This window comes from Colletotrichum navitas (genome assembly GCF_030913465.1).
Source record: "Colletotrichum navitas strain CBS 125086 chromosome Unknown LY79scaffold_52, whole genome shotgun sequence".
In the NCBI taxonomy this organism is placed as follows: Eukaryota; Fungi; Ascomycota; class Sordariomycetes; order Glomerellales; family Glomerellaceae; genus Colletotrichum; species Colletotrichum navitas.
The window spans coordinates 185,396-208,369 of NW_026850598.1; the positions used below are offsets into that span (position 1 = coordinate 185,396).

The window sequence follows — 22,974 nt, forward strand, 5'->3', positions numbered from 1 at the left end:
AAGAACAATAGGTCAAAAGTTCAAGCGATTGTTTGTCCCGTTTCATGTTTCAACACCGTCTCCTGACACAAACGGGATGACCCATGCACGGACTTTGAACGAATGAAAATGCATACTTCAGACCGCTCGGAACCCATCCATTCGGCAACAGTGAATCACAAGAATTGTATTCTGGATGTAAATTATAGCTAGTCTATATCCCCCCGTGTGGTCAATACCGGCTCGTCCTTCATACCAGATTGCATTTTTCCCTTTTGCCTGCGCAATATCAAGATGTCGTGATATAAGCCGTAATTGCGCAGTGGCAATTACGGATCCGCTTTTGTCATCACAGTTATGAGCCCGCTCTACCCTGGACCTCTGTGTGCCTTAATGGCATGCGCATGTGCTATATCAGAGACCCCCACAATTCCGAGGGGCCCAGGTTCGAGCACTGTTCGGGGCAGTTGAAAAACACCACCTATACTTTGGCGAGATGTACCCAATTAGAAGGTAATCAGCAAGAGTGTTCTATATTACCAGCCTTCCGACAAATAGCGTCGTAAACCTAGGGGGGTGTGTCGTGATATAAGCCGTAATTGCGCAGTGGCAATTACGGATCCGCTTTTGTCATCACACAAGAACATCCGTCTCACCAAAACATGTCCAATCGCGGGGTTTTATATGTTGAGAAGAGGCTTAAACCTTCATTGACATTAAATCAGCGCAGACCCATCTAGCAGGCGAAATTAACCATCCGCATTACTCCGAGAGATGTCGTTTGATCAAGTTACCTAAATCGCTAGCCCCTCGTTTTGGGCTGACAGAAATGTGGAGAAAAACCCCGGCTTTTTCTCTGCTGTATGGAATGTCTAAAGGTGAGTTTGTTTCGCTTTTCTTCGTTCCCTGGCATACGTGGAAGTTTCTACGCCGTACACCATGCAGGAATGGAGCGTGTTGGGCCTACGGGTTGGGGTGGAAATCATTGGTCTAGAGCACGTGGTTTCAAATTTTATGGATTTATGTCATTGTGGATCGTTGAGGGGTCCGTGAATCCAAGACAGATGGGTTATGAAAGCCAGGGTACTGTTGTGACAACGCCATTCTTTTGTCTTCCTCTCTTCTTCCATGTCAGGGGATTATCGGACGTGGGGATTCACGGATCACTCTTGATATGCAAAGTGGATTTCCTCAGGCGTTGTATAGCTTATTGATATGGACAACTTCTCTCGGGAATAATAAAGGAAGTTAATGGTGTGTAAAGGTACGGTCTAATTTTATTAGCATTGTTTTGAAGACCTGTTTATAGGTTCTCTTTGAGGAAAAGAGAGCCCCAGGAAAAAATGTCATCCAATCAAGGAGTATATATTTTACGAGCATGTCATGAAGCGCAACTCATTTAGGCCGTGATGGAATACACATGCCTGTTGGGAGACCTGATGGTCACATTATAAACCACGTAATGTGACTTTTACATGCGCAAGGGTTTTTAAGAGAGCCCATTTGGAGTTTGAAAGACGTCCAGGTGCCCAGTGGCTTCGCTTTTAGAATCCAGAAGACAGCGACTAGTACCTTTCATAGCGTCTAGTAGACCGCAATGCTGAAACCCATGATCTGTCGGGCGTCTTCAAACGGCTCAACCAGCAGTGCTTATTTGTTGCAGGTGCAAGTACTGAACTGCAGCAAAGATACTCGTGAGGACTTTGAGGAAACTGAGGACATATTCGTAGAATATTGTGAAATAGTATTCAGCTATTGTTAGGTCGAGTGTAGTTAAGAATCTACTAAGTGGTATTATGGACATGATGCCATACTTCGGATCATGTGAATCGAGCTGTGAAAATGAAAAAGAAGCATAGTATTCGGAACCAAAGCAATAGAATCATAGTATTTTTCAAAGAATATAATTCAACGTTTATATTAAGCCTTTAACTGAAGACTTGATGAGCGACATAGGAGCGTTTCTATCTTACACGGAGTAATCAGTAGCTCTTATCTTGAGGCGGACGCTATAGAGAAAGACCCGTGACCATCCCTTAGACACATACTTGGTGCTAGATTGAAGGGAGTGGAGCATCGAACTTTTCTTGACATACAATCGTCCGGAAGGATCCATTCACGCGTAGAGGACGCTGTCGTAAGACTAGTAGTTCATGCTTGCTAGTATACTCATCTAGTAGATTCATGGAAACTTCAGACAAGAGTTGACAATGTTTCGCGTATGGCCGAGTCGTCGTCCCCGGTATCACAAATCATTATGTACACCAAGGGCCCATCCGCACTTGCTGTCGTTCCAACATCTGATTCGCGCTCATTGCGTTTATTTCCGAGGCGCATTTTCCATTTTGCATTTTCCGTTTCGCGCTTTTTTCATGTCTGCTTGAGAACGTCGAGAACGAGAACGTCGAGAACGAGGCAGATGATGCCGAGGAGGCCAAGGTCGTCCTTGGGGCGTCGAACGAGAAGCCCGCTCGAGCCGCCAACAAAAAGCCAAAGAAGATCAAGACTTCTTCGCCCGAGGGACAATGGTACGGTTTTCCCACTTCGGACTTCACAGTCAGTCGCGACTGGTTGAGCGGTGCCCAGAACGCGTCCAAGGGCGCAAAATACAACTTCCGCCACCTCGACATCACCGTCGACAAGCCTTGGATTGCCGAATGTCGTTACTATTATTTAGGCTAGTAAGGGTAAGAGTTAGAATAGTTAGTTTTATACATTTTAAACTAGCTATAATTATCTAATATATGAATGAGTACTTATATTTAAAATGAATGGCTATAAACTAGATTATATACTGCACCTTCCATGTTTATACACTCCACTTATTTGAAGACGGAAGGAAGGAGCTATCCCAAGGTGTTCCCCCTGCCAACTGCGCTCGACTCTTCTCCCTGGTTCCATCTGGACTTTCTCAGAACCAACATGAGGCCTCGAGCTTTGACTTCAGCAATCTCCTTGTCTCACCACTTCCAATTTCTCCCATATTTCGTCCTTTGAGCCCGGCCTCCCAGTCTCGTATTTCCAACCGGCACACACAGACCCGGCCTTCTGCGAGTCGGTTTCAACCACCCGTTTGCAAAATCTTGCCCTGCTGCTGCTCTCTGCTTTTTCTACTCCAACCCTTCGTAGGTGCACACACTAGCTCTTGGCCTCGTGCTTTACGTCGTGATTCAACAAACCAGTGTTTCTTTTGCTGATCATCGCCATCTGCTAACCTATGTTTCATCTCAGATAAGTTGGATCGCTCATCTATTAGCCCCATACCATAAACAAATAATGGCTTCCTTACCTCCCGCCCCCTCATTGGAAAGGACAGGTCGGGCAGCGGCCCGTCCTGGTTTGAAAGAGGCACAGCGGATTTCCTACCTCATGCAGTTCCATGTCATCGAACTGGAAAAGTTTCTTGCCGATCAAACAATCGCCAGGAAGTCAATCGAGAACAACATTAACTTCCTCGAGTCCATGGTTATTCGACTACAGAGCCTTACTGCGAAGTCCAAAATTACCAAGGCCGACGTCGAAGGACTCATAAAAGCCCACCGAATAAAAGTCTCAATGGGAAAGAAGGACCTGGAGGCAGTTTTGGTCAAACAGCGTAGCGCCACGGCGCAGATCTCCGATCACACGAACAATAACTCAAACATCCGCACCAATATCAGTGCCAGCGCCGCTTTCCGCAGTATCGTCGATGATCTGGATGTTATCGTACATGCTTTGCAAGAGTCCCTGGCGCCTCCAACTCTTCATGCCCACGATAACGCCCGACTTCGCTCATCACTCGCTTCGAAGGAGGCAGAGATTTTACTGCTGCAGCAGGAGATAGCAGAATTGAAGGTGTGCTCCTACAGTTCCAGCCATCTGCTTGTGACTTTGAGCTGACCTGAGCAGGGAAGGAAGGAGCAGACCGAAGGCAGCCTGATCAACCTTCTTGACTAGTCAGTCGTCGGAGGCATTTAGGCTTCAATGCGGCTCATGTTGGAAAACGTGGTCCATGTATCTTACTCGAGCACAAAAATGTTCAGGTCAAGTACCTTTCTTCTGGTTGTTAAGGTCAGGAAACAAGGAGACGGACTAATAGGCCAGGATTAGCATCGTTGCTGATACCATTACTCTTTTATTACATGCTTGTTCCCCCCAAATTAGAGATGCTCCTATTTAATGGTCCAGTTTGTGTCTGAAGCTAAGGGGCCTATCTTAAGATACTCTTCCTCTATTTGCACCGATAGTCGTGAATTGCTCAAAAGCTCCCGGTGGGAAAACACAGCGCAAAGTTTCTATCTCATTCCATCAGCTACCTGAATGCTATCTGTAATAATGTGCTGAATTGATAGTCTCTTCCACAGGGTGTGTAGCCGCAATGTTATCAACCCAGTCCCGGCCTTCCGATTATAGGTGGATTGACGCTGGAGCCGGGCCCCGATTAATCACAATCCCGCGAAAAACTTCTTTATCGAGCTCCAGTCGTTAAAAAGGCTACGATCGAGCCAAGTGCGGCTCCTCGCTTTGCGCAGTTGTTACCTTCCTCTCCTCTCACATACAGGGTCCTGTCGCCCGCAGACTGGGGTTCGCACCGGGCTAGAGGTAAGCACTTTTGTGCCAAGAGCTAGCCCAGAAAGAGTAAGTCTCTGGTGCTCTTGCTCTTCGTCGGCATACTGAAGATTGTGTAGTGACACAGTATACTGCCGCCATGTGAGATGGAACATGAAAGAAACTGATGACAAGATAATCAGAAGATATCACACAGCAAAGACAACTATTGGTAAAAAATGCTCTAGCTGCCAATCGTTTCCTATCCTTTTTCGTCATCATTGCCACAATTACTTTAGATCGCTATCATGACGCCAGCGGCGACTCCCGCCGCAACACCGGCAATTGCCATACCGGTGCACTTCGGTGCGCCGCCCTTGGAGGTCTGGGTTGCCGCGATGTCCTGCCACGCATTCTGCCAGTCCGAGACGTAGGACGAAGCCCACTTGTCATCCTTGTCCGGCACGTTGTCTTTCCACCAGTCCAGCTCCTGCAGGTCGGGAAGGCTATAGCCCTCGACGGCCATGGAGGCGACGACGTCGGGGGCGTTGGTGGCCTTGGCGGCAGCCGACCACATGTGGGAGTAGACGGTCGTCCATTCCTTGTCGTTGAAGTACTTTTGGTCGACGCTGTAGAGTGCGGTGGCGAGGGAGGTGGCAAGGGAGCCGGTGACGGTGCTCGGGATACTGAGGATATGGGCGGATAGGTACTCGTCGGCCGCGGTGGAGGTGGGGAGGGTCGTGCCAAAGTAGTATTGAGCGAGTGCCGTGGGCACAAGCGCCGTAGCGAGGGAGACGATCTTGAGAATATGCATCGCTCAGTTGGTACGAGAACCAATCAATGGAATAGGTAACAGAACAGGGTTCTTCGGGAGATGGGGATAAAGACAAGCCCGAGAAAGAGCGAAGACAAGTCACAAAGCTGTCGAACAAGCTGGGACAAACGGTTGTTTAAATAACCGCTCGAGAGAATAGAGTCACAAAAGCCCAAGAGATGCAGGCACCCGTCAAAACGAACCCTCCTGAATTGCTATATTAAATCGATTGGCAAACCGCTGTTTGCTGTGCCGCGATGCCTTGCGGCACAGCAGGATTTGGCAAGAGTCACACATCCACCCCAAAGGGGACACTTCTACATACTGACGGATGGTCGGTCGGCGACCGCAATGAAGGCCAACCTGCTTGTAGTCAGTGTAACCGGGCGCATCTTGCTTCGACTACCTGCAGCATATGCATGTGCCACGCCCAATGGCCATCGGACGCCGAAGTGGGACAACGCTTCGGATAATACCCGGTCGGTGAGGGGCCGAGTGGGACCATTGTTGGCTTTTCGAGCCTGAAAGGCGGTCAAAACGAAAGTCAGAATGGAAACCATATGGAAAACGTTCCATCATTCGAAGATGTCCGCTGGGCTTGTTTGGAAGTACCCCAACTTGCCCAGTTCATAACGGGTGTCATTTGGAAAGACGGCTCCGTTCGTTCATTTAGCCTATCTATGCTTGCCATAATAATGAGTGGGTCTGTCACGTACCTGCTTTAGCGTCGCACCCGTGTGCCAGAATAGGAAAGGCGTGGTTCGTATGGCTTATCTGCCTAATCTGGATATTTCTTGCGTCTTATGTGGATCTCGTCAATGCTGCCTGCCGTCAACGACCGGCCATGGAATTCTTGCCTGCCTGCTGCAAGACCTGACCAGCCGTTGGCTTTTCTCTCGTTTTCAAATTGCTGGGATACATACGTGGTAGCGCTCTTAATCCCGTTTTGTGCCCTGAAATCAGAAAATACATGGAATCTCAATCCTCCAGGCCGAAAAAGACCGACATTGTTCGAAAGCGGACAGGATGTCAGAACTGCAAGAGCAAACGTAGAAAGGTTGTCAACTTGTCGCCTTCGGGGCATCCTGTTTGAATCGTAATTCTACCAAGTATACAGACACTAATATTGTAATAGTGCGACGAAACACGCCCCGATTGTGTCGCCTGCGTCCGGCGAGGTATCCAGTGCAGCGGCTATCAGCGCCCAGTCACCTTCAAAGACGTCACTTCTTTGGCAGCGGAATCTTCGAAGCGATTTGAGGAGGCGAGATGGGCTGCTCTACGTCTCGAGGATGACCGAAGAAAACGACGCTGCAGCCGGAAACTGCAGGAAACCTCCTCCACCTCCCAGGATGTGTCCGTCCATGTGACGAACCTACCGCAAGATTCCAATGCCTTAACGGGGCAGGAACTCGCTTCTTTCCCCCCTTGGAACTCCACCAAGACAAGCATCGGTATCAACGGCTCATCCATCTTGCCGTGGGCGCTGGTCGATACGTCCAACGGGCCTGCCGCCGATGACCTTTTTCAAATGGCCTCGGCAGAGATTGCTCCTGAAAGGGACCACCATCCGACACCCTCCAGCTCATCGAGCGGTCTGGTTACTGTATCGAGGGGATGGGAAGTTGACCCGCCGCTGATTGCAGACGCACCGAGTCCTACTTTATCGCTTACACTCTGGGACGAGCTCATCAATTCTAAAGATTCGTCATCCGGATCAATAACGTCCACTTCGTCTCCTTTGGGTTCCCCAGCTGCCGATTGCCAACTTTCTTTACCGCATGAGGAGGTGCTGGTCCAGCATTTCGACCGGAATGTTATCCCTGCTATCCCCGTGGCCCTCGCCTTCCCGAGCCTGTTTAGCCAAAGCAGCTGTTTCCGATCCGCCGTCTTGGCACTTGCCGCAAGCAACTTGAGACTGACACGACCTCTTCCACTGAACGCTAAGAGTCTCCGCGAGATTTGCGATGAAAATAGCATAGGGGACTACTACGACGCGGCAGTAAAAGGCCTCCAGGCTCACTTACCTTATGCTGGGACCCACCATGGGGAGGAGTTGGCGGGTGCGGCCTTGCTTCTAGCGTATCACGAACTCGAGGCTGGGACGGCTCTGGGCATTATGAGCCACGCGACCGGCCTTGATACCATTGCTTACAAGTTGGACTTTGCGGGCTCCGCAGTGCATGGTCTCTTTAAGGCCTGGCGCATGCTTCGGTACGATCTCCGCCTCATGAAGTTACCAATTAGGAGAACTTGCAACTCCGTCGATGACTTTGATGCATCAAGTCTACTCGATTCCCAGCTTGCCATCCGAGATATTTTGTCGAGGGTCTGGGGCCTCCACGCCTGTATTGCCATGGAGGCATCATTCACCCATGACCCTACAGTTCAAGGCGCCAGTGCATCCGAAAAAGTGGCATCTTGGCTGATGTCGGTACTCGGCCGCAAATGCGACAACCGCAACTTCCGTTTACGTGATTTCTACAAGGACACTCTTACCTCGGAAACCATTATTCAGCAGTGCCATGTCTTCAGCCACCGGCTGGATAAGTGGCATGAGGCTCTCTGTGACCGCGACTTGCCGGTGGTCAACCTGGGTAACGATTCGGGCATAATCAGCGGCCCCACATTTGAGACTTTTGTCAAGTACAAGTTCGCCGACGAGCGTAAAGCCCTGGACTACGTCATTTACCTCGTTTGTCGGATGGGCTGCAGCTATCTTCGCTCTTTATTCGACCCATCTGTGACCTCGTCGTCAACCGATGCTCTAGGCAAGGTGATACTGGGCATCGCTTGCGGTATGCAAGCTCACCTGAGACAGCAGTTCACAGTTGTTCGGATGGACATGCTGCTCGGAATGGCTGCGTGCATGTCTGAGGGGACCAACTTCGTAACAACAATCCTTGATTTCCTAATACCCAGGATAATGGAACCCGGCCTCACTGGGCCCGATATCGTGGCCTGGGTCTGGCTAAAGTCGTCCCTAGAACTCGGGCTGAGGGAGAGAAGGAAAGGACGGGTCATCAGAATGGTCATTGACGGCATCGATGAGGACTCGGAGATATGGCAGATGGTGAGCAGACACCCGATTGCCATTTTCGGGGATTACAGTGGGAAGGGGCATTTCCGCGATTGCTATTTTGTCGAATACCTGGTATAAGGTTGCTTGTAGACACTGTATTACACAACCTGTTTTTACATTATTTACCCTTACTCGAGGGCTGTTGCCTTCGTGTCGTAGCTGCTGTCCAGGCAAGTGAACAACAACCACTTTCCATGCGACTCATAGTCCGGATCAATGCCTGCCGCCCGGGCGCCTTCATCATTCTGGCATCGAGCATTATTGTTCTCAGCACCGCTCCGGCGAGCCTTCTTGAGTGATATGGCTCGGCCAAAGTTTGAATCGGTAGGTGCGGATCGTCTCGGAATCAGGCCAATAAGGTGCTCTCTCAGCCCTATCAGCTCTGGACAACAAACAGCTTCCTTTCTCTCCAACCTCCGCGAAACACACACATTTGACATTGTGTTTTAGTTCAACGAGCCCAGTCTCTTTACCAAGCAACCTTCATTGTCACAACATGTCGACTCTGTACTATTTGGACCCCGCAGTCTTCGAGCAGGAGAGGGCTCGCGTAGGTGGAAACTGGGATGGTTACTTTGCCAAGCATCCCGACCTGCGTGGCATTCCCGGCCTCGAATTCCCAGGAACCCCTGACCAGCCGGTCTCGCCTGCAGGCTGGGACTCCTTCGGACTGTTCTTCGACGGCGTCGCGGTCCCTTCCGACGAGAACAAGCTCAAGATAGCGCAAGTTGCACGGAACTGGTTTCAGCTTCTGTTCATTTGGCTGCACAGGTTCTCGCGGTCATGTCCTATCGACCAGAACTTTCTCATGGCGTTCGGGAACGACTTCGCTGCGCGCTTCGACAAAGACCCGCAGGTCTGCTGCTCCGTGGACCTGTTTATTGTCATTTTCAGCTTCATGGAAGCCAGGAAGCAGGCGATTGGCCGTCTCTTTGATCCTACAGGCTTCGAAAGGCTTCACCACTTTGTAGATGAATGCATCAGGGAAACGAGCTACCGCGCCTGGGTCCTGCCTAATCACGTACACCATATCGTCTCCTTGATACGAAACCAGCCCAACAGTAATTGCATCTGGTCTTTGGCACTGCACTATGGGACGAAGCTAATGAGAAGTCACAGATTTGTAGTCGCATCTCTTCTTAGAGGCCCATGGCATACTCCTCAGTCGTGGAGGAGCTGTTTGGTAAGGGATGCATGCATCCTTGGCAGAGACTGAGGCAAGATTACAGCATCGCTAGGCTAGTGTTCGGCTCACGAGAAGCCAGATACCATCGGAGTGTTTGAGACTAGTAACATGGTTAGCCGCAAGGTTGTGGACTCGATTCCAACGATTCTACTTCTTGCGTTTCGCTGTGTGAATGACGAATCTGTGATTGTGATTCCAAACTGCTCATAGGGCGCGAAACCGCATCATCTTCTTGCTGATAAGTTTGCTAAGGTGCTAGTTGAAAAGCCCCCTCCTGCAAAGCCTCCCTCTAAGGCTGATTTAGACAGACAAGAAATACAATCTATTGGCGCGTAGTCACCTCTCCAGGACATGACATCGGTTTCATCGGATGCAGCAAACAGTTCGTCTCCAAGCTCCTGTCAAATCCAAGATCTACCGCGGACTTCCGGAACGGCAACACGCTGAGCATCCAATCATCTACAGGCTGAGGCGGACACAAGTCACGACCACGTTGGCGTGAATGCCGACGACGACATTGAATTTGGTAGAAATCATGTCTCAGCGAAGCTGGAGCCTCATTTAGTGTGCGATGGATGGCCCTTCACAGACTACTAGTAAAGGTTACAAGGGAAGGCTTTACTTTACTCCTAGTGTAGTACTTAGCAAAGGGCTAGTAGCTAGTAATAAAAAACCTAGCAAGGTTACTTAGATTATAATATACCCCTACCTATGTAAAGGTGGAGATTATTAGTACCTTTAGCATAGTTAAAACGTTATATAAATAGAAGTAGCTTGAGTCTATTAGCTTTTGGTGTTAAACACTAGGGCCTGATTTGCCCCTACCCTGCACCGGGGTTAATAAGGTCCGGTCGAGCCCGAAGGGATATCCCTTCGGGCGCGATCGGACCTTATTAACCCCGAGGTAGATCCCCCTCCACTTTTACCCCACACTTTCAGAGATACTCCGTACATAATAATACATCATTTTAGAATATTATTTTGCTAGCAACCACCACTAATCTCAACATTATTACCTTTAGATACCCTTCTTTATAGTACTATCTACGTAGAGGTCCTGCTAGAGGACTTTGCTATCACCTGCCTAGATAACTGTTGCCTAGAGTAGTTGTCGCGATGCCTTCACGACATCGCGCAGACTTTGCGGGATCCGACCGGTGCCAGAACATCTGTTAGTCCGGACCCACCGCCCGGACCCACCGCCCGGATCCACTATTCCGACACGTTAGTCTACGAGCCTGAACAGACAGTCTAGAACGTAGATAGTTAAGCCGTTTTCCTATGACTTTCCGTGACCGAATAAGTGCATCGTGACAGTAGTTTGATAACGTAATAGTCTAGCCTAATAAAGGACCTAAAAGGGCTACCTAGACTATAATATACTGTTATATAAAGGTACAGATTACTAGTACCTTTGGCATAGGTAAAACACTATATAGATAGAAGTACCTTGAAACTACTGGCTTTTGGCGTTAATTGCTGTTGTCTGATTTGCCCCTACCCCTCACGGGGGTTAGTGAGGTCCGATCGCGCCCGAAGGGATACCCTTTGAATTTGCAAAAATGTTCAAATGGAGATTTTGATATACGGATGAGTGAGAACTGTCCTGTTTTGGACTTTACGTTATCAGGATGGTTGTTGATTTCTCAGTTAGTTGCATTAACTGCCAAGGCCAGTGAATATCGGCAGAAAGATTATGGAGGAAAGACAACCAATTGATCAAGAACAGGTCGACTGCAGATACATTTACTCACATTTCATGCCTTATTCGGCAGGCCAAGATGGCAAAGTGCTTCACCGAGGTCGCATCGCCTGGCGTTGATACACTTGAGGTGCAGCATGCGGCCCTCAAATGTGATATTGAACCTTAAGACGTACCACACACATATCCACAACGGTTGACGTACTGAAAAGGGGTTGTAGCCGAGGCGGGGGTCATAATATATATAGCAAGGGGTTCGCCCGGCTTGCATAGACGAGGTAGAAAGTTGGACCAGCAACAGAAATCCGCAGACGACAAGCAGAGGATCCGGCCCCGCGCGAGGCCACACAACCCGTTAACCAAAACGAACCAGAACACCAACGGCGGCATGGCCTCCAACCCTCCCCTCGATCTGGGGCTCGGCGCCTATACCATTCCTTCGCCCGCCGAACAGCCTATTCCGTACCTCGTCACAGCATTCCTCTTTGTGATCTTGGTATATGCCGTCGGTGATCGCGCCCCCAAGCTCCCGGAGGTCAACCCCTTGAAGGCTTTCGAGTTCACCAACCGACGCCGCAATGGCGAGTTTGTCCATCAAAGCAAGGAGCTCATGCTCAAAGGAAAGGCAGTCTTCGGAGATAGCCCGTTCAGGATGCACACAGAATGGGGCGAGGTCGTCGTCTTGCCACCTCCTCTCATGCAGGAACTACGCAGTGACCCAAGGCTGGACTTTGCCGAGTCTGCAGCCGACGTAAGTCTTGTTTGCATCACGATACTGATGGGGCTCCTGGGCTGATGGTCAAGCCTTACAGGACACTCATAGTTACATCCCTGGGTTTGATCCCTTTCACGCCAATCTCGCAATGCCCTCAATCATCACAAAATACCTAACGAAGGCACTCAGTGAGTTTATCCACGTCCCGTGCTCGAGGAAAATATGATCTCCCATGTTTTGATGCTCACGGTGTTTCGATAGCCAAACTTACGAAACCCATCTCCGAAGAGGCAACGCTTGTTCTCCGTCACGTCTTCACCGACTCGACAGGTATGTTACACCCGCCGCCTCTGCTTCAAAAGTGCTTGCGAACCACAACGATCCACTGACACCAACCCTTGGCAAGACTGGCGCCAGATCACTCCCCGTAATGACATCATCCGCATCGTATCCCGCCTCTCCTCCCGAGTCTTCATGGGCGAAGAGATCTGCCGTGACGAGGAATGGGTCCGCGTCTCCGGGCACTACAGCAGTACCGCCTTCATGGTCGGTTGGGGCGTGGGCCAGTGGCCCCGATGGGCACGACCCATCGTCCACTGGTTCCTCCCTTCCTGCTGGTACGTCCGCCGCCTCCTCGCTGAGTGCCGCAGCACCCTGAAGCCCCACCTCGAGCGACGGAACGCGCGTAAGGCGGCGGCCCAGGCGCGTGGTGAGACAGGTCCCGTCTTTGACGACTCCTTCGAGTGGTTCGAGAAGGAACTCACGACCAATTATGACCCGGTCAGAGAGCAGATCACCCTGTCTCTCGTCGCGATTCACACTACAAGCGATTTACTTGAGCAGACCATGCTTGATCTGGCGAGCCACCCGGAACTGTTCCATCCCCTCCGGGAAGAGCTCGTTCGCGTGCTGAGTGCCGAAGGCCTGAAGACGACGGCATTCCACAACTTGAAGCTTATGGACAGCGTCATCAAAGAGTCGCAGCGAATGAAGCCTGTACTCCTCGGTAAGTCTTTTACCTATCTACAAGCTTTCAGGATAGTGGATCAAGTCACTGACGTGCGCATAACAGCGACCTGGCGCCGCCTCGTCAAGAAGGACATCGAGCTATCGACCGGCTTCGTCCTGCGCAAGGGTCAAAAGATCATCTCCACCAACACCCACATGTGGGACTCTCAGTACTACGAGAACCCGCTGGAGTACGACGGCTACCGCTTCCTGAAAATGCGCGGCACCGACGAGGGGAAGCTTGCCTACCTGGTGAGCACCAGTGCGAAGCACCTCGGTTTCGGTCACGGCCAGCACGCGTGCCCCGGCCGCTTCTTTGCCGCCAACGAGCTCAAGATCGCGCTGGCTCACTTGTTGTTGAAGTACGACTGGAAGCTGCCCACGGGGTGCAAACCCCAGCCTATGCCTTATGGTATGGCGCTTCCGCCTCCCAGCGCGTTGTTGTTGATTCGTCGGAGAAAGGAGGAGATTGACCTGGACTCTTTGGAATACTGACAAATCAAGTGTTATGGAATGAGGGGAGAAGCATCAGCTATTGATAGCTCCGTGGAAGGATTCGGCTGTCCGCAGCATAAAACCCCAAACACATGCGTCTTAGTTCACTAGTTGCTCGTTCATAGCTTCGCACCCAATATATACAGGAGTACCAAGAGCTCATGGTTACTGACATAACTGCTTCTGCCATTCCGCTTATTCGTTTACAGAGCTTACCACAGAAACCGGATGCTTATCCTTGTTCGCCTCTACAAAGCTCTCCAAGCCCATTCCACAACAGCGCTTCATCACCTTATTGGGTAGATTGCAGGTCGAATCCTTTGAAAACTACGTCCTCGCACCGCTTCAGGAAGTCGAGAACATCGGACGCCGTGTGCCAGGCATCGTTGTAGGCAGCGCTGAGACACAGCTCGCCCCTGAACGTGCCCAAGAAGAGGCCCAGGCCGCTCCCCAGCTCCTCGCCCGTGACCCACGGGTCGTACACCTCGATGGCGCCCGTCTTGGGAGCAATGATATTGTCGACGCGGCCCATGCTGGATATGGACACGGAGGGGTGGGTCTTTGGCGGGGGCACGGGCAGCGGCCGGGGAGATGCGGGTACGTCCGGGGTTGCGGCGGCCCAGATGGTCGGGGCGAGGGCGTAGTGTTCCTCGTCGTTCCGGACGCCATGGTAAAAGTCTTTCATGACCTGCACGACACGCAGAAATTCTCCGTCGCTGACTTGGTCGTCACCGGCGGCGGGCAGGTCCATATCGACTACCAGACTCTGGCCGGGAACGGAATGGTAAAGGGCGGCGGGATGCCGATGAGAGTTGTACGGCGCTCGGCAGCTTGCGCGCTCGTTGCGAAGGATGTAGTTGACGTACCGCACGCGCTTGGCCTTGGGGCCTCGTTCTTGGATATCGCGAAGGACGAGTGCGATGGCTGCGTGGAAGACATGGGTGACCGTTGCGTTGGCAGCTTTACACGCGGTGGTGAGCAAGGCAGTCTGCTCTTTGGTGAGAATGCGAGCGACGCGTTGGTGACGGCCTGGGAGGCTTGCGCCGTGCCGGTAAGGCATATCAAGGACTTCTATGTTGGTTGCGTTCATAGCGGCAGCTTTTTGCGCTGCCATATCTGCCAATCGCTTCTCTTGGTTGCTAGTGAGCTTCGCGGGGACGTTGGCTGCAACGCGGTACGGCGGGCTCAGGTTCGCAGCCTCGGAGCCATCAAGGGCCGGGGGGTTGTAAGCGTCTCCTTCAGAAAGGGCTTTGGAGGCGTAAGTGACGAGGTTGCTCAAGAGAATCAGGGTTCCGACCCCGTCGATGATGTCGTGGGGCGAGCGGAAGACTAGATCGCGTCGAATCATACCATCTTTGTGGGAGGGCGGGCTGAGGACGAACAGAGTCGGTATCTTTTGGGCTGTAGGCTGGTTGTTAGCCCACTGTTGACCAGTTTTTTCGTCCGACACATGTATGAGCGTCTCTTCAAGCCAGAATTTCTGTTCCGCCAGATCACCACATCGGCGGTACGTCTTGGTCCACTTGCCAGTGGCGGGATCCTGGGTAACTTGTGAAGCGATGGTTGGATGATCAAATCGGAGGGCGAGCCAAGCAGACTCCAAGGCCTTATCAAAGATAGCTCCGGCCTCGGTCCTATCCCCTTGGTCGCGGACGTCAACGCGTAAGGAGATATGGCCGGTGATTGCAAAGAACATGAGACCACTTCCTTCGTAAAGCGTCGCAAGGACCGAGTAGAACTTCTCGATCTCGTCCGCGGTGCGCTGCCATACTCCTGGAGTGGTCTGGCGCCAAGTATTAAACTCGGGGTATCTCTGGTCCATGGATAAAGTCAAGAAGCAGATGTGAGTAGGTCACTCGATCGAAGATGAAGAGTAAGAGTAGCGTGGATCATGAACGTTCATCCTGTGGAGATCAGCTGTGATCCCCTCTCTTATATATCTATACGTGGGCTTGCTCTTGGGCCACGGCCGCAATTCGAGACTCGTCTCCAGCCCCGCGCCGAAACTGGATCAATGAGGCGAAGGAGGCCACAGGCGGGGTTGGCCCTCCAAGATACCATTGGCAAATGAAGCCGAAGATCAGCCATCCCGGAATTAGCGTCCCGGCCAGAGTCATGGCCCCCCGCAACCGATTTAGAGCGAGTGGCTAAAAGTCCGGAATTCGCCCGGATGATAGTCAGCGGCCGTTGGTTGCCGGGTGTTGCAATGTCCATGATCTATATGCCTTAGACTATTTTTGAACTTCGTGTGATTTCAGTCGTAATTATTGTATCCAGTGCAAGCAGTTCTTTAATTATTGACTGAATTGTCTCGTCATATTATTCAAAGTTTTGCTATTTAAAGGCTAGATTTTCCATACCAGTTACCAAATCGATGATATCCTCCCCAGCCATCTTCTATTCAATCCCCATAACTCGCAACTCGTAACTCCAAGTCCTCTGCTTCTTTCAACCGCCCTTGCTCCCTTTGCGTGACTGCTAGGTTTTTCATACTGATGATCGTATCAGGATGGTCTTCTCCAAGCACCTTTTTACTTATCTCCAGAGATCGCATCCCCAAGTCCTCAGCTTCATCTAATCGACCTTGTTTCCAGTACGTGGTTGATAGGTTCCTCATGCTGGCAATCGTATCAGGATGATCTTCTCCAAGCACCTTTTTACTTATCTCTAGAACTCGCACCTCCAAGTCCTCAGTTTCTTCTAACCGACCTTGATGCCAGTACGTGCTTGCTAGGTTAGTCATGTTGGCAATTGTATTAGGATGATCTTCTCCAAGCACCTTTTTACTTATCTCCAAAACTCGCACCTCCAAGTCCTCAGTTTCTTCTAACCGACCTTGATGCCAGTACGTGGTTGCTAGGTTCCTCATGCTGCTAAGTGTATATGGGTGTTCCTCCCCAAGTACCCTTCTGCGAATTTTTAGAACACTATCTTGGAGTCTTTCTGCTTCCTCCCATCGGCCTTGGTCGTGGTACATAACTGCTAGGTTGTTCATGCCAATAAGCGTCGTAGGATCCTCCTCTCCGAACACCCTTATGTAAATCTTTAAAAGATTGCCTTGGAGTCTTTCTGCCTCCTCCCACCGGCCTTGCTGTCGGTGCGTGATTGCTATGTTGTTCATAGTAGTAAGCGTATTATAGTGCGCCTCTCCAAACGCTCTCATGCAAATCTCTAGAATACTACCCTGGAGACTTTCTGCCTCCTCCAACCGACCTTGCTCTTGGTACGTGATAGCCAGGTTGTTGATAGTCATGATTGTGTCGAGGTTCTCTTCTCCTAGAATTCTTCTTCTGAGCTCTAACGTTTGGACTAGTCTTTTCTCCGTCTCTTTCCAATGCCCTAGGTAATAAAGATAAGCTGAGACGCAGTGCAGTAGATTTGCCCTTGCAATGTCCTCATCTTGAGACCTGGAACTTGTGAAGCGAAGCACAGCATAAGCATGTGGGAGATACTTGCGGCATACCTCGCGGGTCTCGTGTTGACCGTACGGATAAGCATCCGATACAATCTGAAGAGCTCGCTTGGCGAATTGATTTGTCCGTTGTTTGCCAAAGAGCCATTTCTGTGTCACTGCTTGTACGAGTCGGTGCATGTCCAGGCTTTGGTCCTTGGTTTCCATAATGAAGGAGAACGCCTTAAGGGTTCCTAGTGCTTTCGTTACAATGATCTCCATGTCTTCAGCACCCTCAGTATCAGCTGCTGGGTCTTCCGTCCGCTTCCGAATGCAGTAGTCGTTGACAAACTCGCTCGGTATGGCTTGTCTGTCAAAGAAGCTCATAAGCGATAACAGCTCACTGGCCACGGCGCTCTGTTTCTCAATCTGCTCAAAAGAGATGACCCACGTCGCAGTAAGGGCGTGCGGCGTGCTCGAGTCCCTCCCGACAGCTTCAAACGGTTGACTGAGGTGGTTCACAAGACTGGTATCACTCTTGTCCAACAAATTGACGTATTGGCGTATCGATATCTCATTCTCCTGGATGAACGCCGCCGCCTGGGCCAGTGCGAGCGGAAGATACTCCAGTCGAGAAGCGAGAGCGGATGCGTCTTCGGTGGAGATTGCACCATCTGAAGCCTCGAGCATCGAGCGGAGCATTTCGTCTGCCTCGTCGCCTGTCAAACTATCGACCTTGGTTGCGGGCTTCCCTGGCGCAAGTCTGGAGCCGGTTTGTTTGTTCCTCGTGGTGATGAGGACTGACCCATGTCTGCATTCGGGGATGAAGCGTCCCAGTTTGTCTTCGTCTTTGAAGTCCTTTGCTATCGCGTCGGCGTGGGAGGCTTCTTGTGTCTGGAAAAACACATTTGTGTCATCGGCGTTGTCAATCACCATGAGCCAAGCGCCGTTTCCCTCTTTCTGGAGCCATTCCCTGACGAGGGACAAGGAGTCGGCAGCAGGGTCGTCGCGTCCAGGAATGTTGCACGCTTCGGCGATGGAAGCGTAAGCCTCACGGAAACGCTGTGCGTTGCTAGCATGAACCCAAAAGACGGAAATATCGGGCCGTCTCTCCTTGAGCCAATAGACGTACGCCAGCGCTATCTGCGTTTTGCTACGTGAGGTCAGAGATTGTGTTCGCTGTAACGAGATATGATATATCGTCTTACCCGACACCGCCCAGGCCATGCAGTGCGACTCGAGACCGTGTCTTTGCTGTGCTCTGCTGCGGGTCATGGCCGAATTGTTGTTTGAGAAGATTCAGAGCCCCATCTCGACCAACAAAGTCCGGGTTTTCGTTGTAGGGAACAACAACTGAGATCATTAGCAGGGGCAAGAAACCCTGAGGTAATGACTTACAGTGCCTACTAGGAGACCTAGGGGTGTCACTCCTGGTTTTGGTGCCGTTGTAATGCTCTAGAAGCGCCTTCGCTGTAGACGCTGCCGTCGCTGCTGCATAGTTCTGCCAGCTCTTGTTCTTGTGGCTATCCGCATAGTCACAGACCGCCTTGACAATGACACAGGGAATCTCGTCCCATACCCCGGCGCCCTCCATTTCGAAGGCAACGAGGCCGTGCTCTGCTGCGATCCTATCGCGGTCCGCACCTGACTTCATCACCGTGTCGCCTGATCCAATGCGTCCGACGAAGACTTGGAGGTCGCGGGTTAGACATTCATTTCTTTGGTGGCCCGTAATGAGGCGCTTTCGTGGCACGAGGCGCCTCTCGTCACATTGAAGCTTTTCGCATGACGCGTTGCGGGCCGCACTGCAGGCCCCTAATTCGCTGCAGCCGCAATCTTGTTTTTGATCTCGGTGCATGTGGAGGTAGTCTGGTTCGAAGAGGAGGTCTTCTTTGGATGGTGGTTGTTGGTACAGCGCCTCCTCCCCATCGTCGACAGCCTTTTGCTGTATCTCTGTCAAGATCTCTGCGGCCCGCCGCTGGAGATCTCGGCGGCCTTGACGGGTCTCAAGTGTAGATATGAGGTGACGTATCTCCTTATTTGGTCTACCGAGGCGGTCTTCCACGGTGTCTTTGCTTGCAAACTCTCCGGGGTACTGCCTCCCGAGGTCATATTGCACGATACTTTTGCTGATGATCACGTCCCCAAGCATAACCTCATTGTTGTTCCCTTGACTGGGGACACCGCCGCAGATCCCTGTCAGAATGGCCAGTTCTATCCCGTTATAGATCGATCGGAGACTGGCTGCTGCGCTGGCCGCGCTAACCTTCCCCATGTTGGGGAGCAGCAGCAGGACGACATTGTGGCTTCCGATCCGGCCGGTCTTGTATGCATGATGGTTGCCGGAGCTACTCGTGTATTCGGGGTAGAACTCATCGACAGCGAAGGTGACGGCATCGTATTCGAGCGGCAGTGCACAAATGATGGCGATGCGGAAGTCGTCACGGCGGGGATGTGGGTGCGCCATGGCGACGTATCAGTATCATCGAAGATGTTGTCGCTTGAATCGCCGCAGCAGAGTCGCCGCCGTAGGTGCGCTCAGCTCAATCCTAAAGGTTTTGACACAGGATAGAAAGTGAGGCAAAAGTCGTTGATGATTGTTGGGGATTCTTGATCATAGTAAGCGACCTCGAGTATCAGGCTGCGATGCAGGCTGTCTTGGCATGAATGACCATCGATTGGCTCGCTTGTCGACTGCTACTCCCACCCCCTCATTCGTCATTTTCGCCGAGGTCCCTCTGTAACCAGTGTAGAGTATCAAGCCCTGGATCAAATAGCTATCAAATAACACTGCGAAGGCTCGACAACTTGCCGATTCGCGCTTCTACTTGAGATAAACATTGCGCCGCCGAAGTAAATATTATGGCATCTAGAAGAAACGGTTATACATGCGCTTCCAGGTGGGCCAAGTAGCCATCTCAGCCTTGTAGCGGTTGATCTCGTCCCAGTCTAGTTCGCGACGGCCGGTGTCAACGTCAATCTGGTGGATGCGGAGCCATCCCTCGCCCTTCCAGAAGTAACCAATCACCCAGAATAGCAGGATGATCGGCACAGTAAGCCAAGCCTCGAAGAAGCCTTCGGCAGAGTTAAGGTCGTCTTGTCCGGCTGGGGCAATTGCTACGAACAGCTTTGATGTTCATTAGTCGGTGCATGCATGTGGTCATGAAGGATTCATAAGAGGAACGTACCGTAGCAGCCAGTACAAGGGCGCAAAGTATCAGCCCTACCCAAGATCCAGCATTGCCAAAGGCAGCCTGGAAAGGGATCTCGTCGACGGTATGACCGTGGTAGGCCCAAGCCTTGCGGAATCGAATGTGGGCCAAGCAAATAGATCCCCAGGTAAACAAGGCAGCCAGTGCTGACAGGGCAACCAACCAGTCGAAGACAGTCTCACCATCCGCGTCCAAGTTGATGTAAGCAATAGCACCACAGATGAGGTGGACTGCAACGGAGGGGAGTGGGCGACCGGACTTGTCGACATAGGTGAAGATCTTGGGCGCGTAACCCTGCTGCGCAAGGCCGGTCAGAGTACGAGAACCGCCGTAAACGCAGGATACACCAAGCGACAGAACAGAAACCAGAATAATGACGTTCATAAAGTGGTTGTAGCCGTACAGACCAGCATACTCGGCAGCCAAGACGAAAGGCGATGTACCGTCAGCGTACGGGTTGTCGGCACCAAGAATGTTCTCATCGTTGGAGCTAATGAGAAGACCCACGAAAAAGAGGCCGAGGATGTAAAACAGCGTGATGCGCCAGAAGACTTGCTTGATAGCACCGGGGAGGGACTTGAGGGGATTTTTGGCCTCGGCAGCAGCCAAACCGACGAGCTCGGTTCCAGAAAAGGAGAAAGCAGCAGCGACGAAGACTGCGCAAAACCCCCTGAAGCCGTTCTTGAACGCGCCAGGATCGTACCAGTATCGGGCTCCCCAGTATTCATCGTAGCGGCCCCCAGCGGGACCACCACCGCAAACGAGGATCAAGGCAACAATCATGAAAATAACTGTGGGGCCGCCTAGTTAATATATTGAAGATAAGATACGAGAAAGCTTCAACTTACCGATAGCAGAGAGCTTGAAGAGCGAGGACCAGAACTCCTCTTCAGCATAACCCAAAGTTCCAAAGATGTTGATGATGATGATGGCGACCCAAAAGATTGAAATCCACACAGCAAGGCTGGTACCTCTAGCACCTTCCCAATAGTTGATTGTAAGACCACAGACCGTTAGCTCGAGCGGTAAAACGATGGCCCACTATTACTCGTCAGCACGCCGGGTCTCGGTTGACTCTGCTTGTCTGACAGTTGGGGGCGCGAAAACAAACCTGGAAGACGTAGTTCCATCCCATGGCAAAGCCCCACGAAGGGTCAATAAACCGGGCTGAGTAAATGTAGAAGCCACCTGAGACAGGGTACATGACAGCGAGTTCACCAAGAGCGTATACAACATTGAACATCATGATACCGATGATGGAGAAATCGATGAGAATAGAGCCGGGACCCTGAGACATGTCAGCCAAGGCAAGGTGCAAGAATAACTAGGCGGGTTGCTTACACCAGTAGCGAGCGCACCTCCGGAGCCAACGAAGAAACCGGCACCGATGGAGCCACCTGGGAATGAAATGTCAACAACAGTTCTCGTAATAGCGGGAAGTTGCGCGCACCAATAGCAATCATTTGCAAGTGACGACTCTTCATGCTCTGGTCAAGGTGGACAATGTCGGCGCCATATTCTCGGCGCTTGAAGGACTCCAAGTTGAGACCGTTGCGGGTGTAGAAGTTTTCATCACGGCTAGTTACGCCATGGCTGGCATTGCCGGTGGCGGTCTCAGCTCCGGCAACAGCTCCAGTGCGGGTGTCAGTGTTGACCTGGGTCGTCTCTGGTGTCGAGACACCGTCATGGATGTCTTTCTCGCTGGCCATCTCGTGCCTGCGTTGGCGCGAAGCGCGTCTGACTCTACTCGGGTACGTCTAATGATTCCTGTGTTTGTGACTGAGGGTAGGTAACACCCGGTCACATGGGACACAGCGTGATTCGGGGGTGTAAGGCCCAGGGAGTCGAGGTGCAAATAAAGGAAGGGGGCAGGCCTATTGAGTTAACGGATGAAAGCACAAGAAGAGGAGGGCATCGATCATAGTCCGAGGGAAGGGAGGACGCTGTGGGATTAAAAGGGCACGACGGGCCATGGATGAGAGATGCGAATGGTCCCCTGTCTTTGCGGTTCACGCAGCGACAGACATGGGATAGGTTGGTCTCGCATTCTAGTCGAGACTATCTTGTCGAGGCGAACAACTAGTGGCTAGCATGGCTATCAGCGGCGAAGGCGGCATGCGGGCGACGCGAAGGTAGGTGAACGGCGGCAACGGGCGAGTGGGCGTGTTCAAAAGACTGACAGATAAGGCGGTTTGGGTAAGATTGGTGTCCACCAAGCGGCAGAGGAAGGCCAAGTCTCGGGCAAGTGGAGTGAAGCAGACGGAACGCTGAACAAGAAGAGAAGGTGGATCTTGGGGGTTCCAGGGAAGATCATGGTCGAGCGTGTTCTGGTCCATCGATGAGTCTTGGTGATGAAGATGGGGTGGCGGGCTTGGCTCGATGGGCGTGGGCGAGAAAGGCTGACGTCGAGAGATGTGAGGGGATGACGAAGAGAGAAGGTATCGCAAAGTATTTCTCTGGTACTCCAGGCATTCATTATCAGCATAGCCCGCCCGGGCTGATGCATGGAAGCTCCTTCCGCGTCTTCTAGTGTTTAATACAGTACAGGTGCATACCTTACCTAGGTAGGTAGGTTAGGTGCGTGGGGATATCGTGTGTCGATCTTGGCGGGAGAAAGTGGGGCCGGGCCTAGTGGGAAGGAAGGGGGGCAGGTCGCGAGAGGGAAGGAACGGGAGAGGGAGAGAGGGGGGGAGGGACGACGGAAAAGGGAGGAACGATGGCGACGACAGGCGGAAGCAGCACCTGCCTCCGGTCCCCATGTAGGTAGGCACCTAAGTACTTTACTCAAATTGCACCTTCCTCACCTCTCCCCTTATCCATTTAGGTGTATATATACATACGTACATGCGACACCTCACTTACA

General features: G+C 51.7%; 8 protein-coding genes across 8 annotated transcripts; 4 read left to right on the forward strand and 4 right to left on the reverse strand.

Annotated features, from left to right (window-relative positions):
• Positions 1-1,576: 1,576 nt before the first annotated feature.
• Positions 1,577-2,661, forward strand: LY79DRAFT_581635 (uncharacterized protein; the record flags this gene model as incomplete). Its single annotated transcript, XM_060560200.1, has 2 exons — positions 1,577-1,723; positions 2,365-2,661. The coding sequence occupies 2 exons, from the start codon at positions 1,577-1,579 to the stop codon at positions 2,659-2,661; spliced, it is 444 nt and encodes a 147-aa protein (XP_060411753.1).
• Positions 2,662-3,348: 687 nt separating this feature from the next.
• Positions 3,349-3,858, forward strand: LY79DRAFT_520253 (uncharacterized protein; the record flags this gene model as incomplete). Its single annotated transcript, XM_060555218.1, has 1 exon — positions 3,349-3,858. The coding sequence occupies one exon, from the start codon at positions 3,349-3,351 to the stop codon at positions 3,856-3,858; it is 510 nt and encodes a 169-aa protein (XP_060411754.1).
• Positions 3,859-4,801: 943 nt separating this feature from the next.
• On the reverse strand, positions 4,802-5,320 carry LY79DRAFT_581637 (uncharacterized protein; the record flags this gene model as incomplete). Its single annotated transcript, XM_060560201.1, has 1 exon — positions 4,802-5,320. The coding sequence occupies one exon, from the start codon at positions 5,318-5,320 to the stop codon at positions 4,802-4,804; it is 519 nt and encodes a 172-aa protein (XP_060411755.1).
• An 836-nt stretch (positions 5,321-6,156) lies between these two features.
• Positions 6,157-8,540, forward strand: LY79DRAFT_611537 (uncharacterized protein). The gene is made up of 2 exons (XM_060561948.1): positions 6,157-6,377; positions 6,456-8,540. The coding sequence occupies exons 1-2, from the start codon at positions 6,291-6,293 to the stop codon at positions 8,478-8,480; spliced, it is 2,112 nt and encodes a 703-aa protein (XP_060411756.1). The 5' UTR covers positions 6,157-6,290; the 3' UTR covers positions 8,481-8,540.
• Positions 8,541-11,580: 3,040 nt separating this feature from the next.
• Positions 11,581-13,698, forward strand: LY79DRAFT_611538 (cytochrome P450). The gene is made up of 5 exons (XM_060561949.1): positions 11,581-12,041; positions 12,103-12,193; positions 12,267-12,335; positions 12,412-13,011; positions 13,078-13,698. The coding sequence occupies exons 1-5, from the start codon at positions 11,679-11,681 to the stop codon at positions 13,506-13,508; spliced, it is 1,554 nt and encodes a 517-aa protein (XP_060411757.1). The 5' UTR covers positions 11,581-11,678; the 3' UTR covers positions 13,509-13,698.
• On the reverse strand, positions 13,699-15,470 carry LY79DRAFT_560792 (uncharacterized protein). The gene has a single exon (XM_060558355.1). The coding sequence runs from the start codon at positions 15,328-15,330 to the stop codon at positions 13,801-13,803; it is 1,530 nt and encodes a 509-aa protein (XP_060411758.1). The 5' UTR covers positions 15,331-15,470; the 3' UTR covers positions 13,699-13,800.
• Positions 15,471-16,152: 682 nt separating this feature from the next.
• LY79DRAFT_560793 (uncharacterized protein) lies at positions 16,153-19,504 on the reverse strand. Its single transcript, XM_060558356.1, has 4 exons — positions 18,298-19,504; positions 18,108-18,252; positions 16,288-18,052; positions 16,153-16,234 (listed from the first exon to the last, which is right to left on the reverse strand). The coding sequence occupies exons 1-4, from the start codon at positions 19,364-19,366 to the stop codon at positions 16,199-16,201; spliced, it is 3,015 nt and encodes a 1,004-aa protein (XP_060411759.1). The 5' UTR covers positions 19,367-19,504; the 3' UTR covers positions 16,153-16,198.
• A 264-nt stretch (positions 19,505-19,768) lies between these two features.
• Positions 19,769-21,820, reverse strand: LY79DRAFT_671630 (amino acid permease; the record flags this gene model as incomplete). The annotated part of the gene is made up of 6 exons (XM_060563935.1): positions 19,769-20,026; positions 20,088-20,902; positions 20,960-21,152; positions 21,223-21,399; positions 21,453-21,508; positions 21,562-21,820. 6 exons carry the CDS (start codon positions 21,818-21,820, stop codon positions 19,769-19,771), a joined length of 1,758 nt encoding a protein of 585 aa, XP_060411760.1.
• Positions 21,821-22,974: the final 1,154 nt, after the last annotated feature.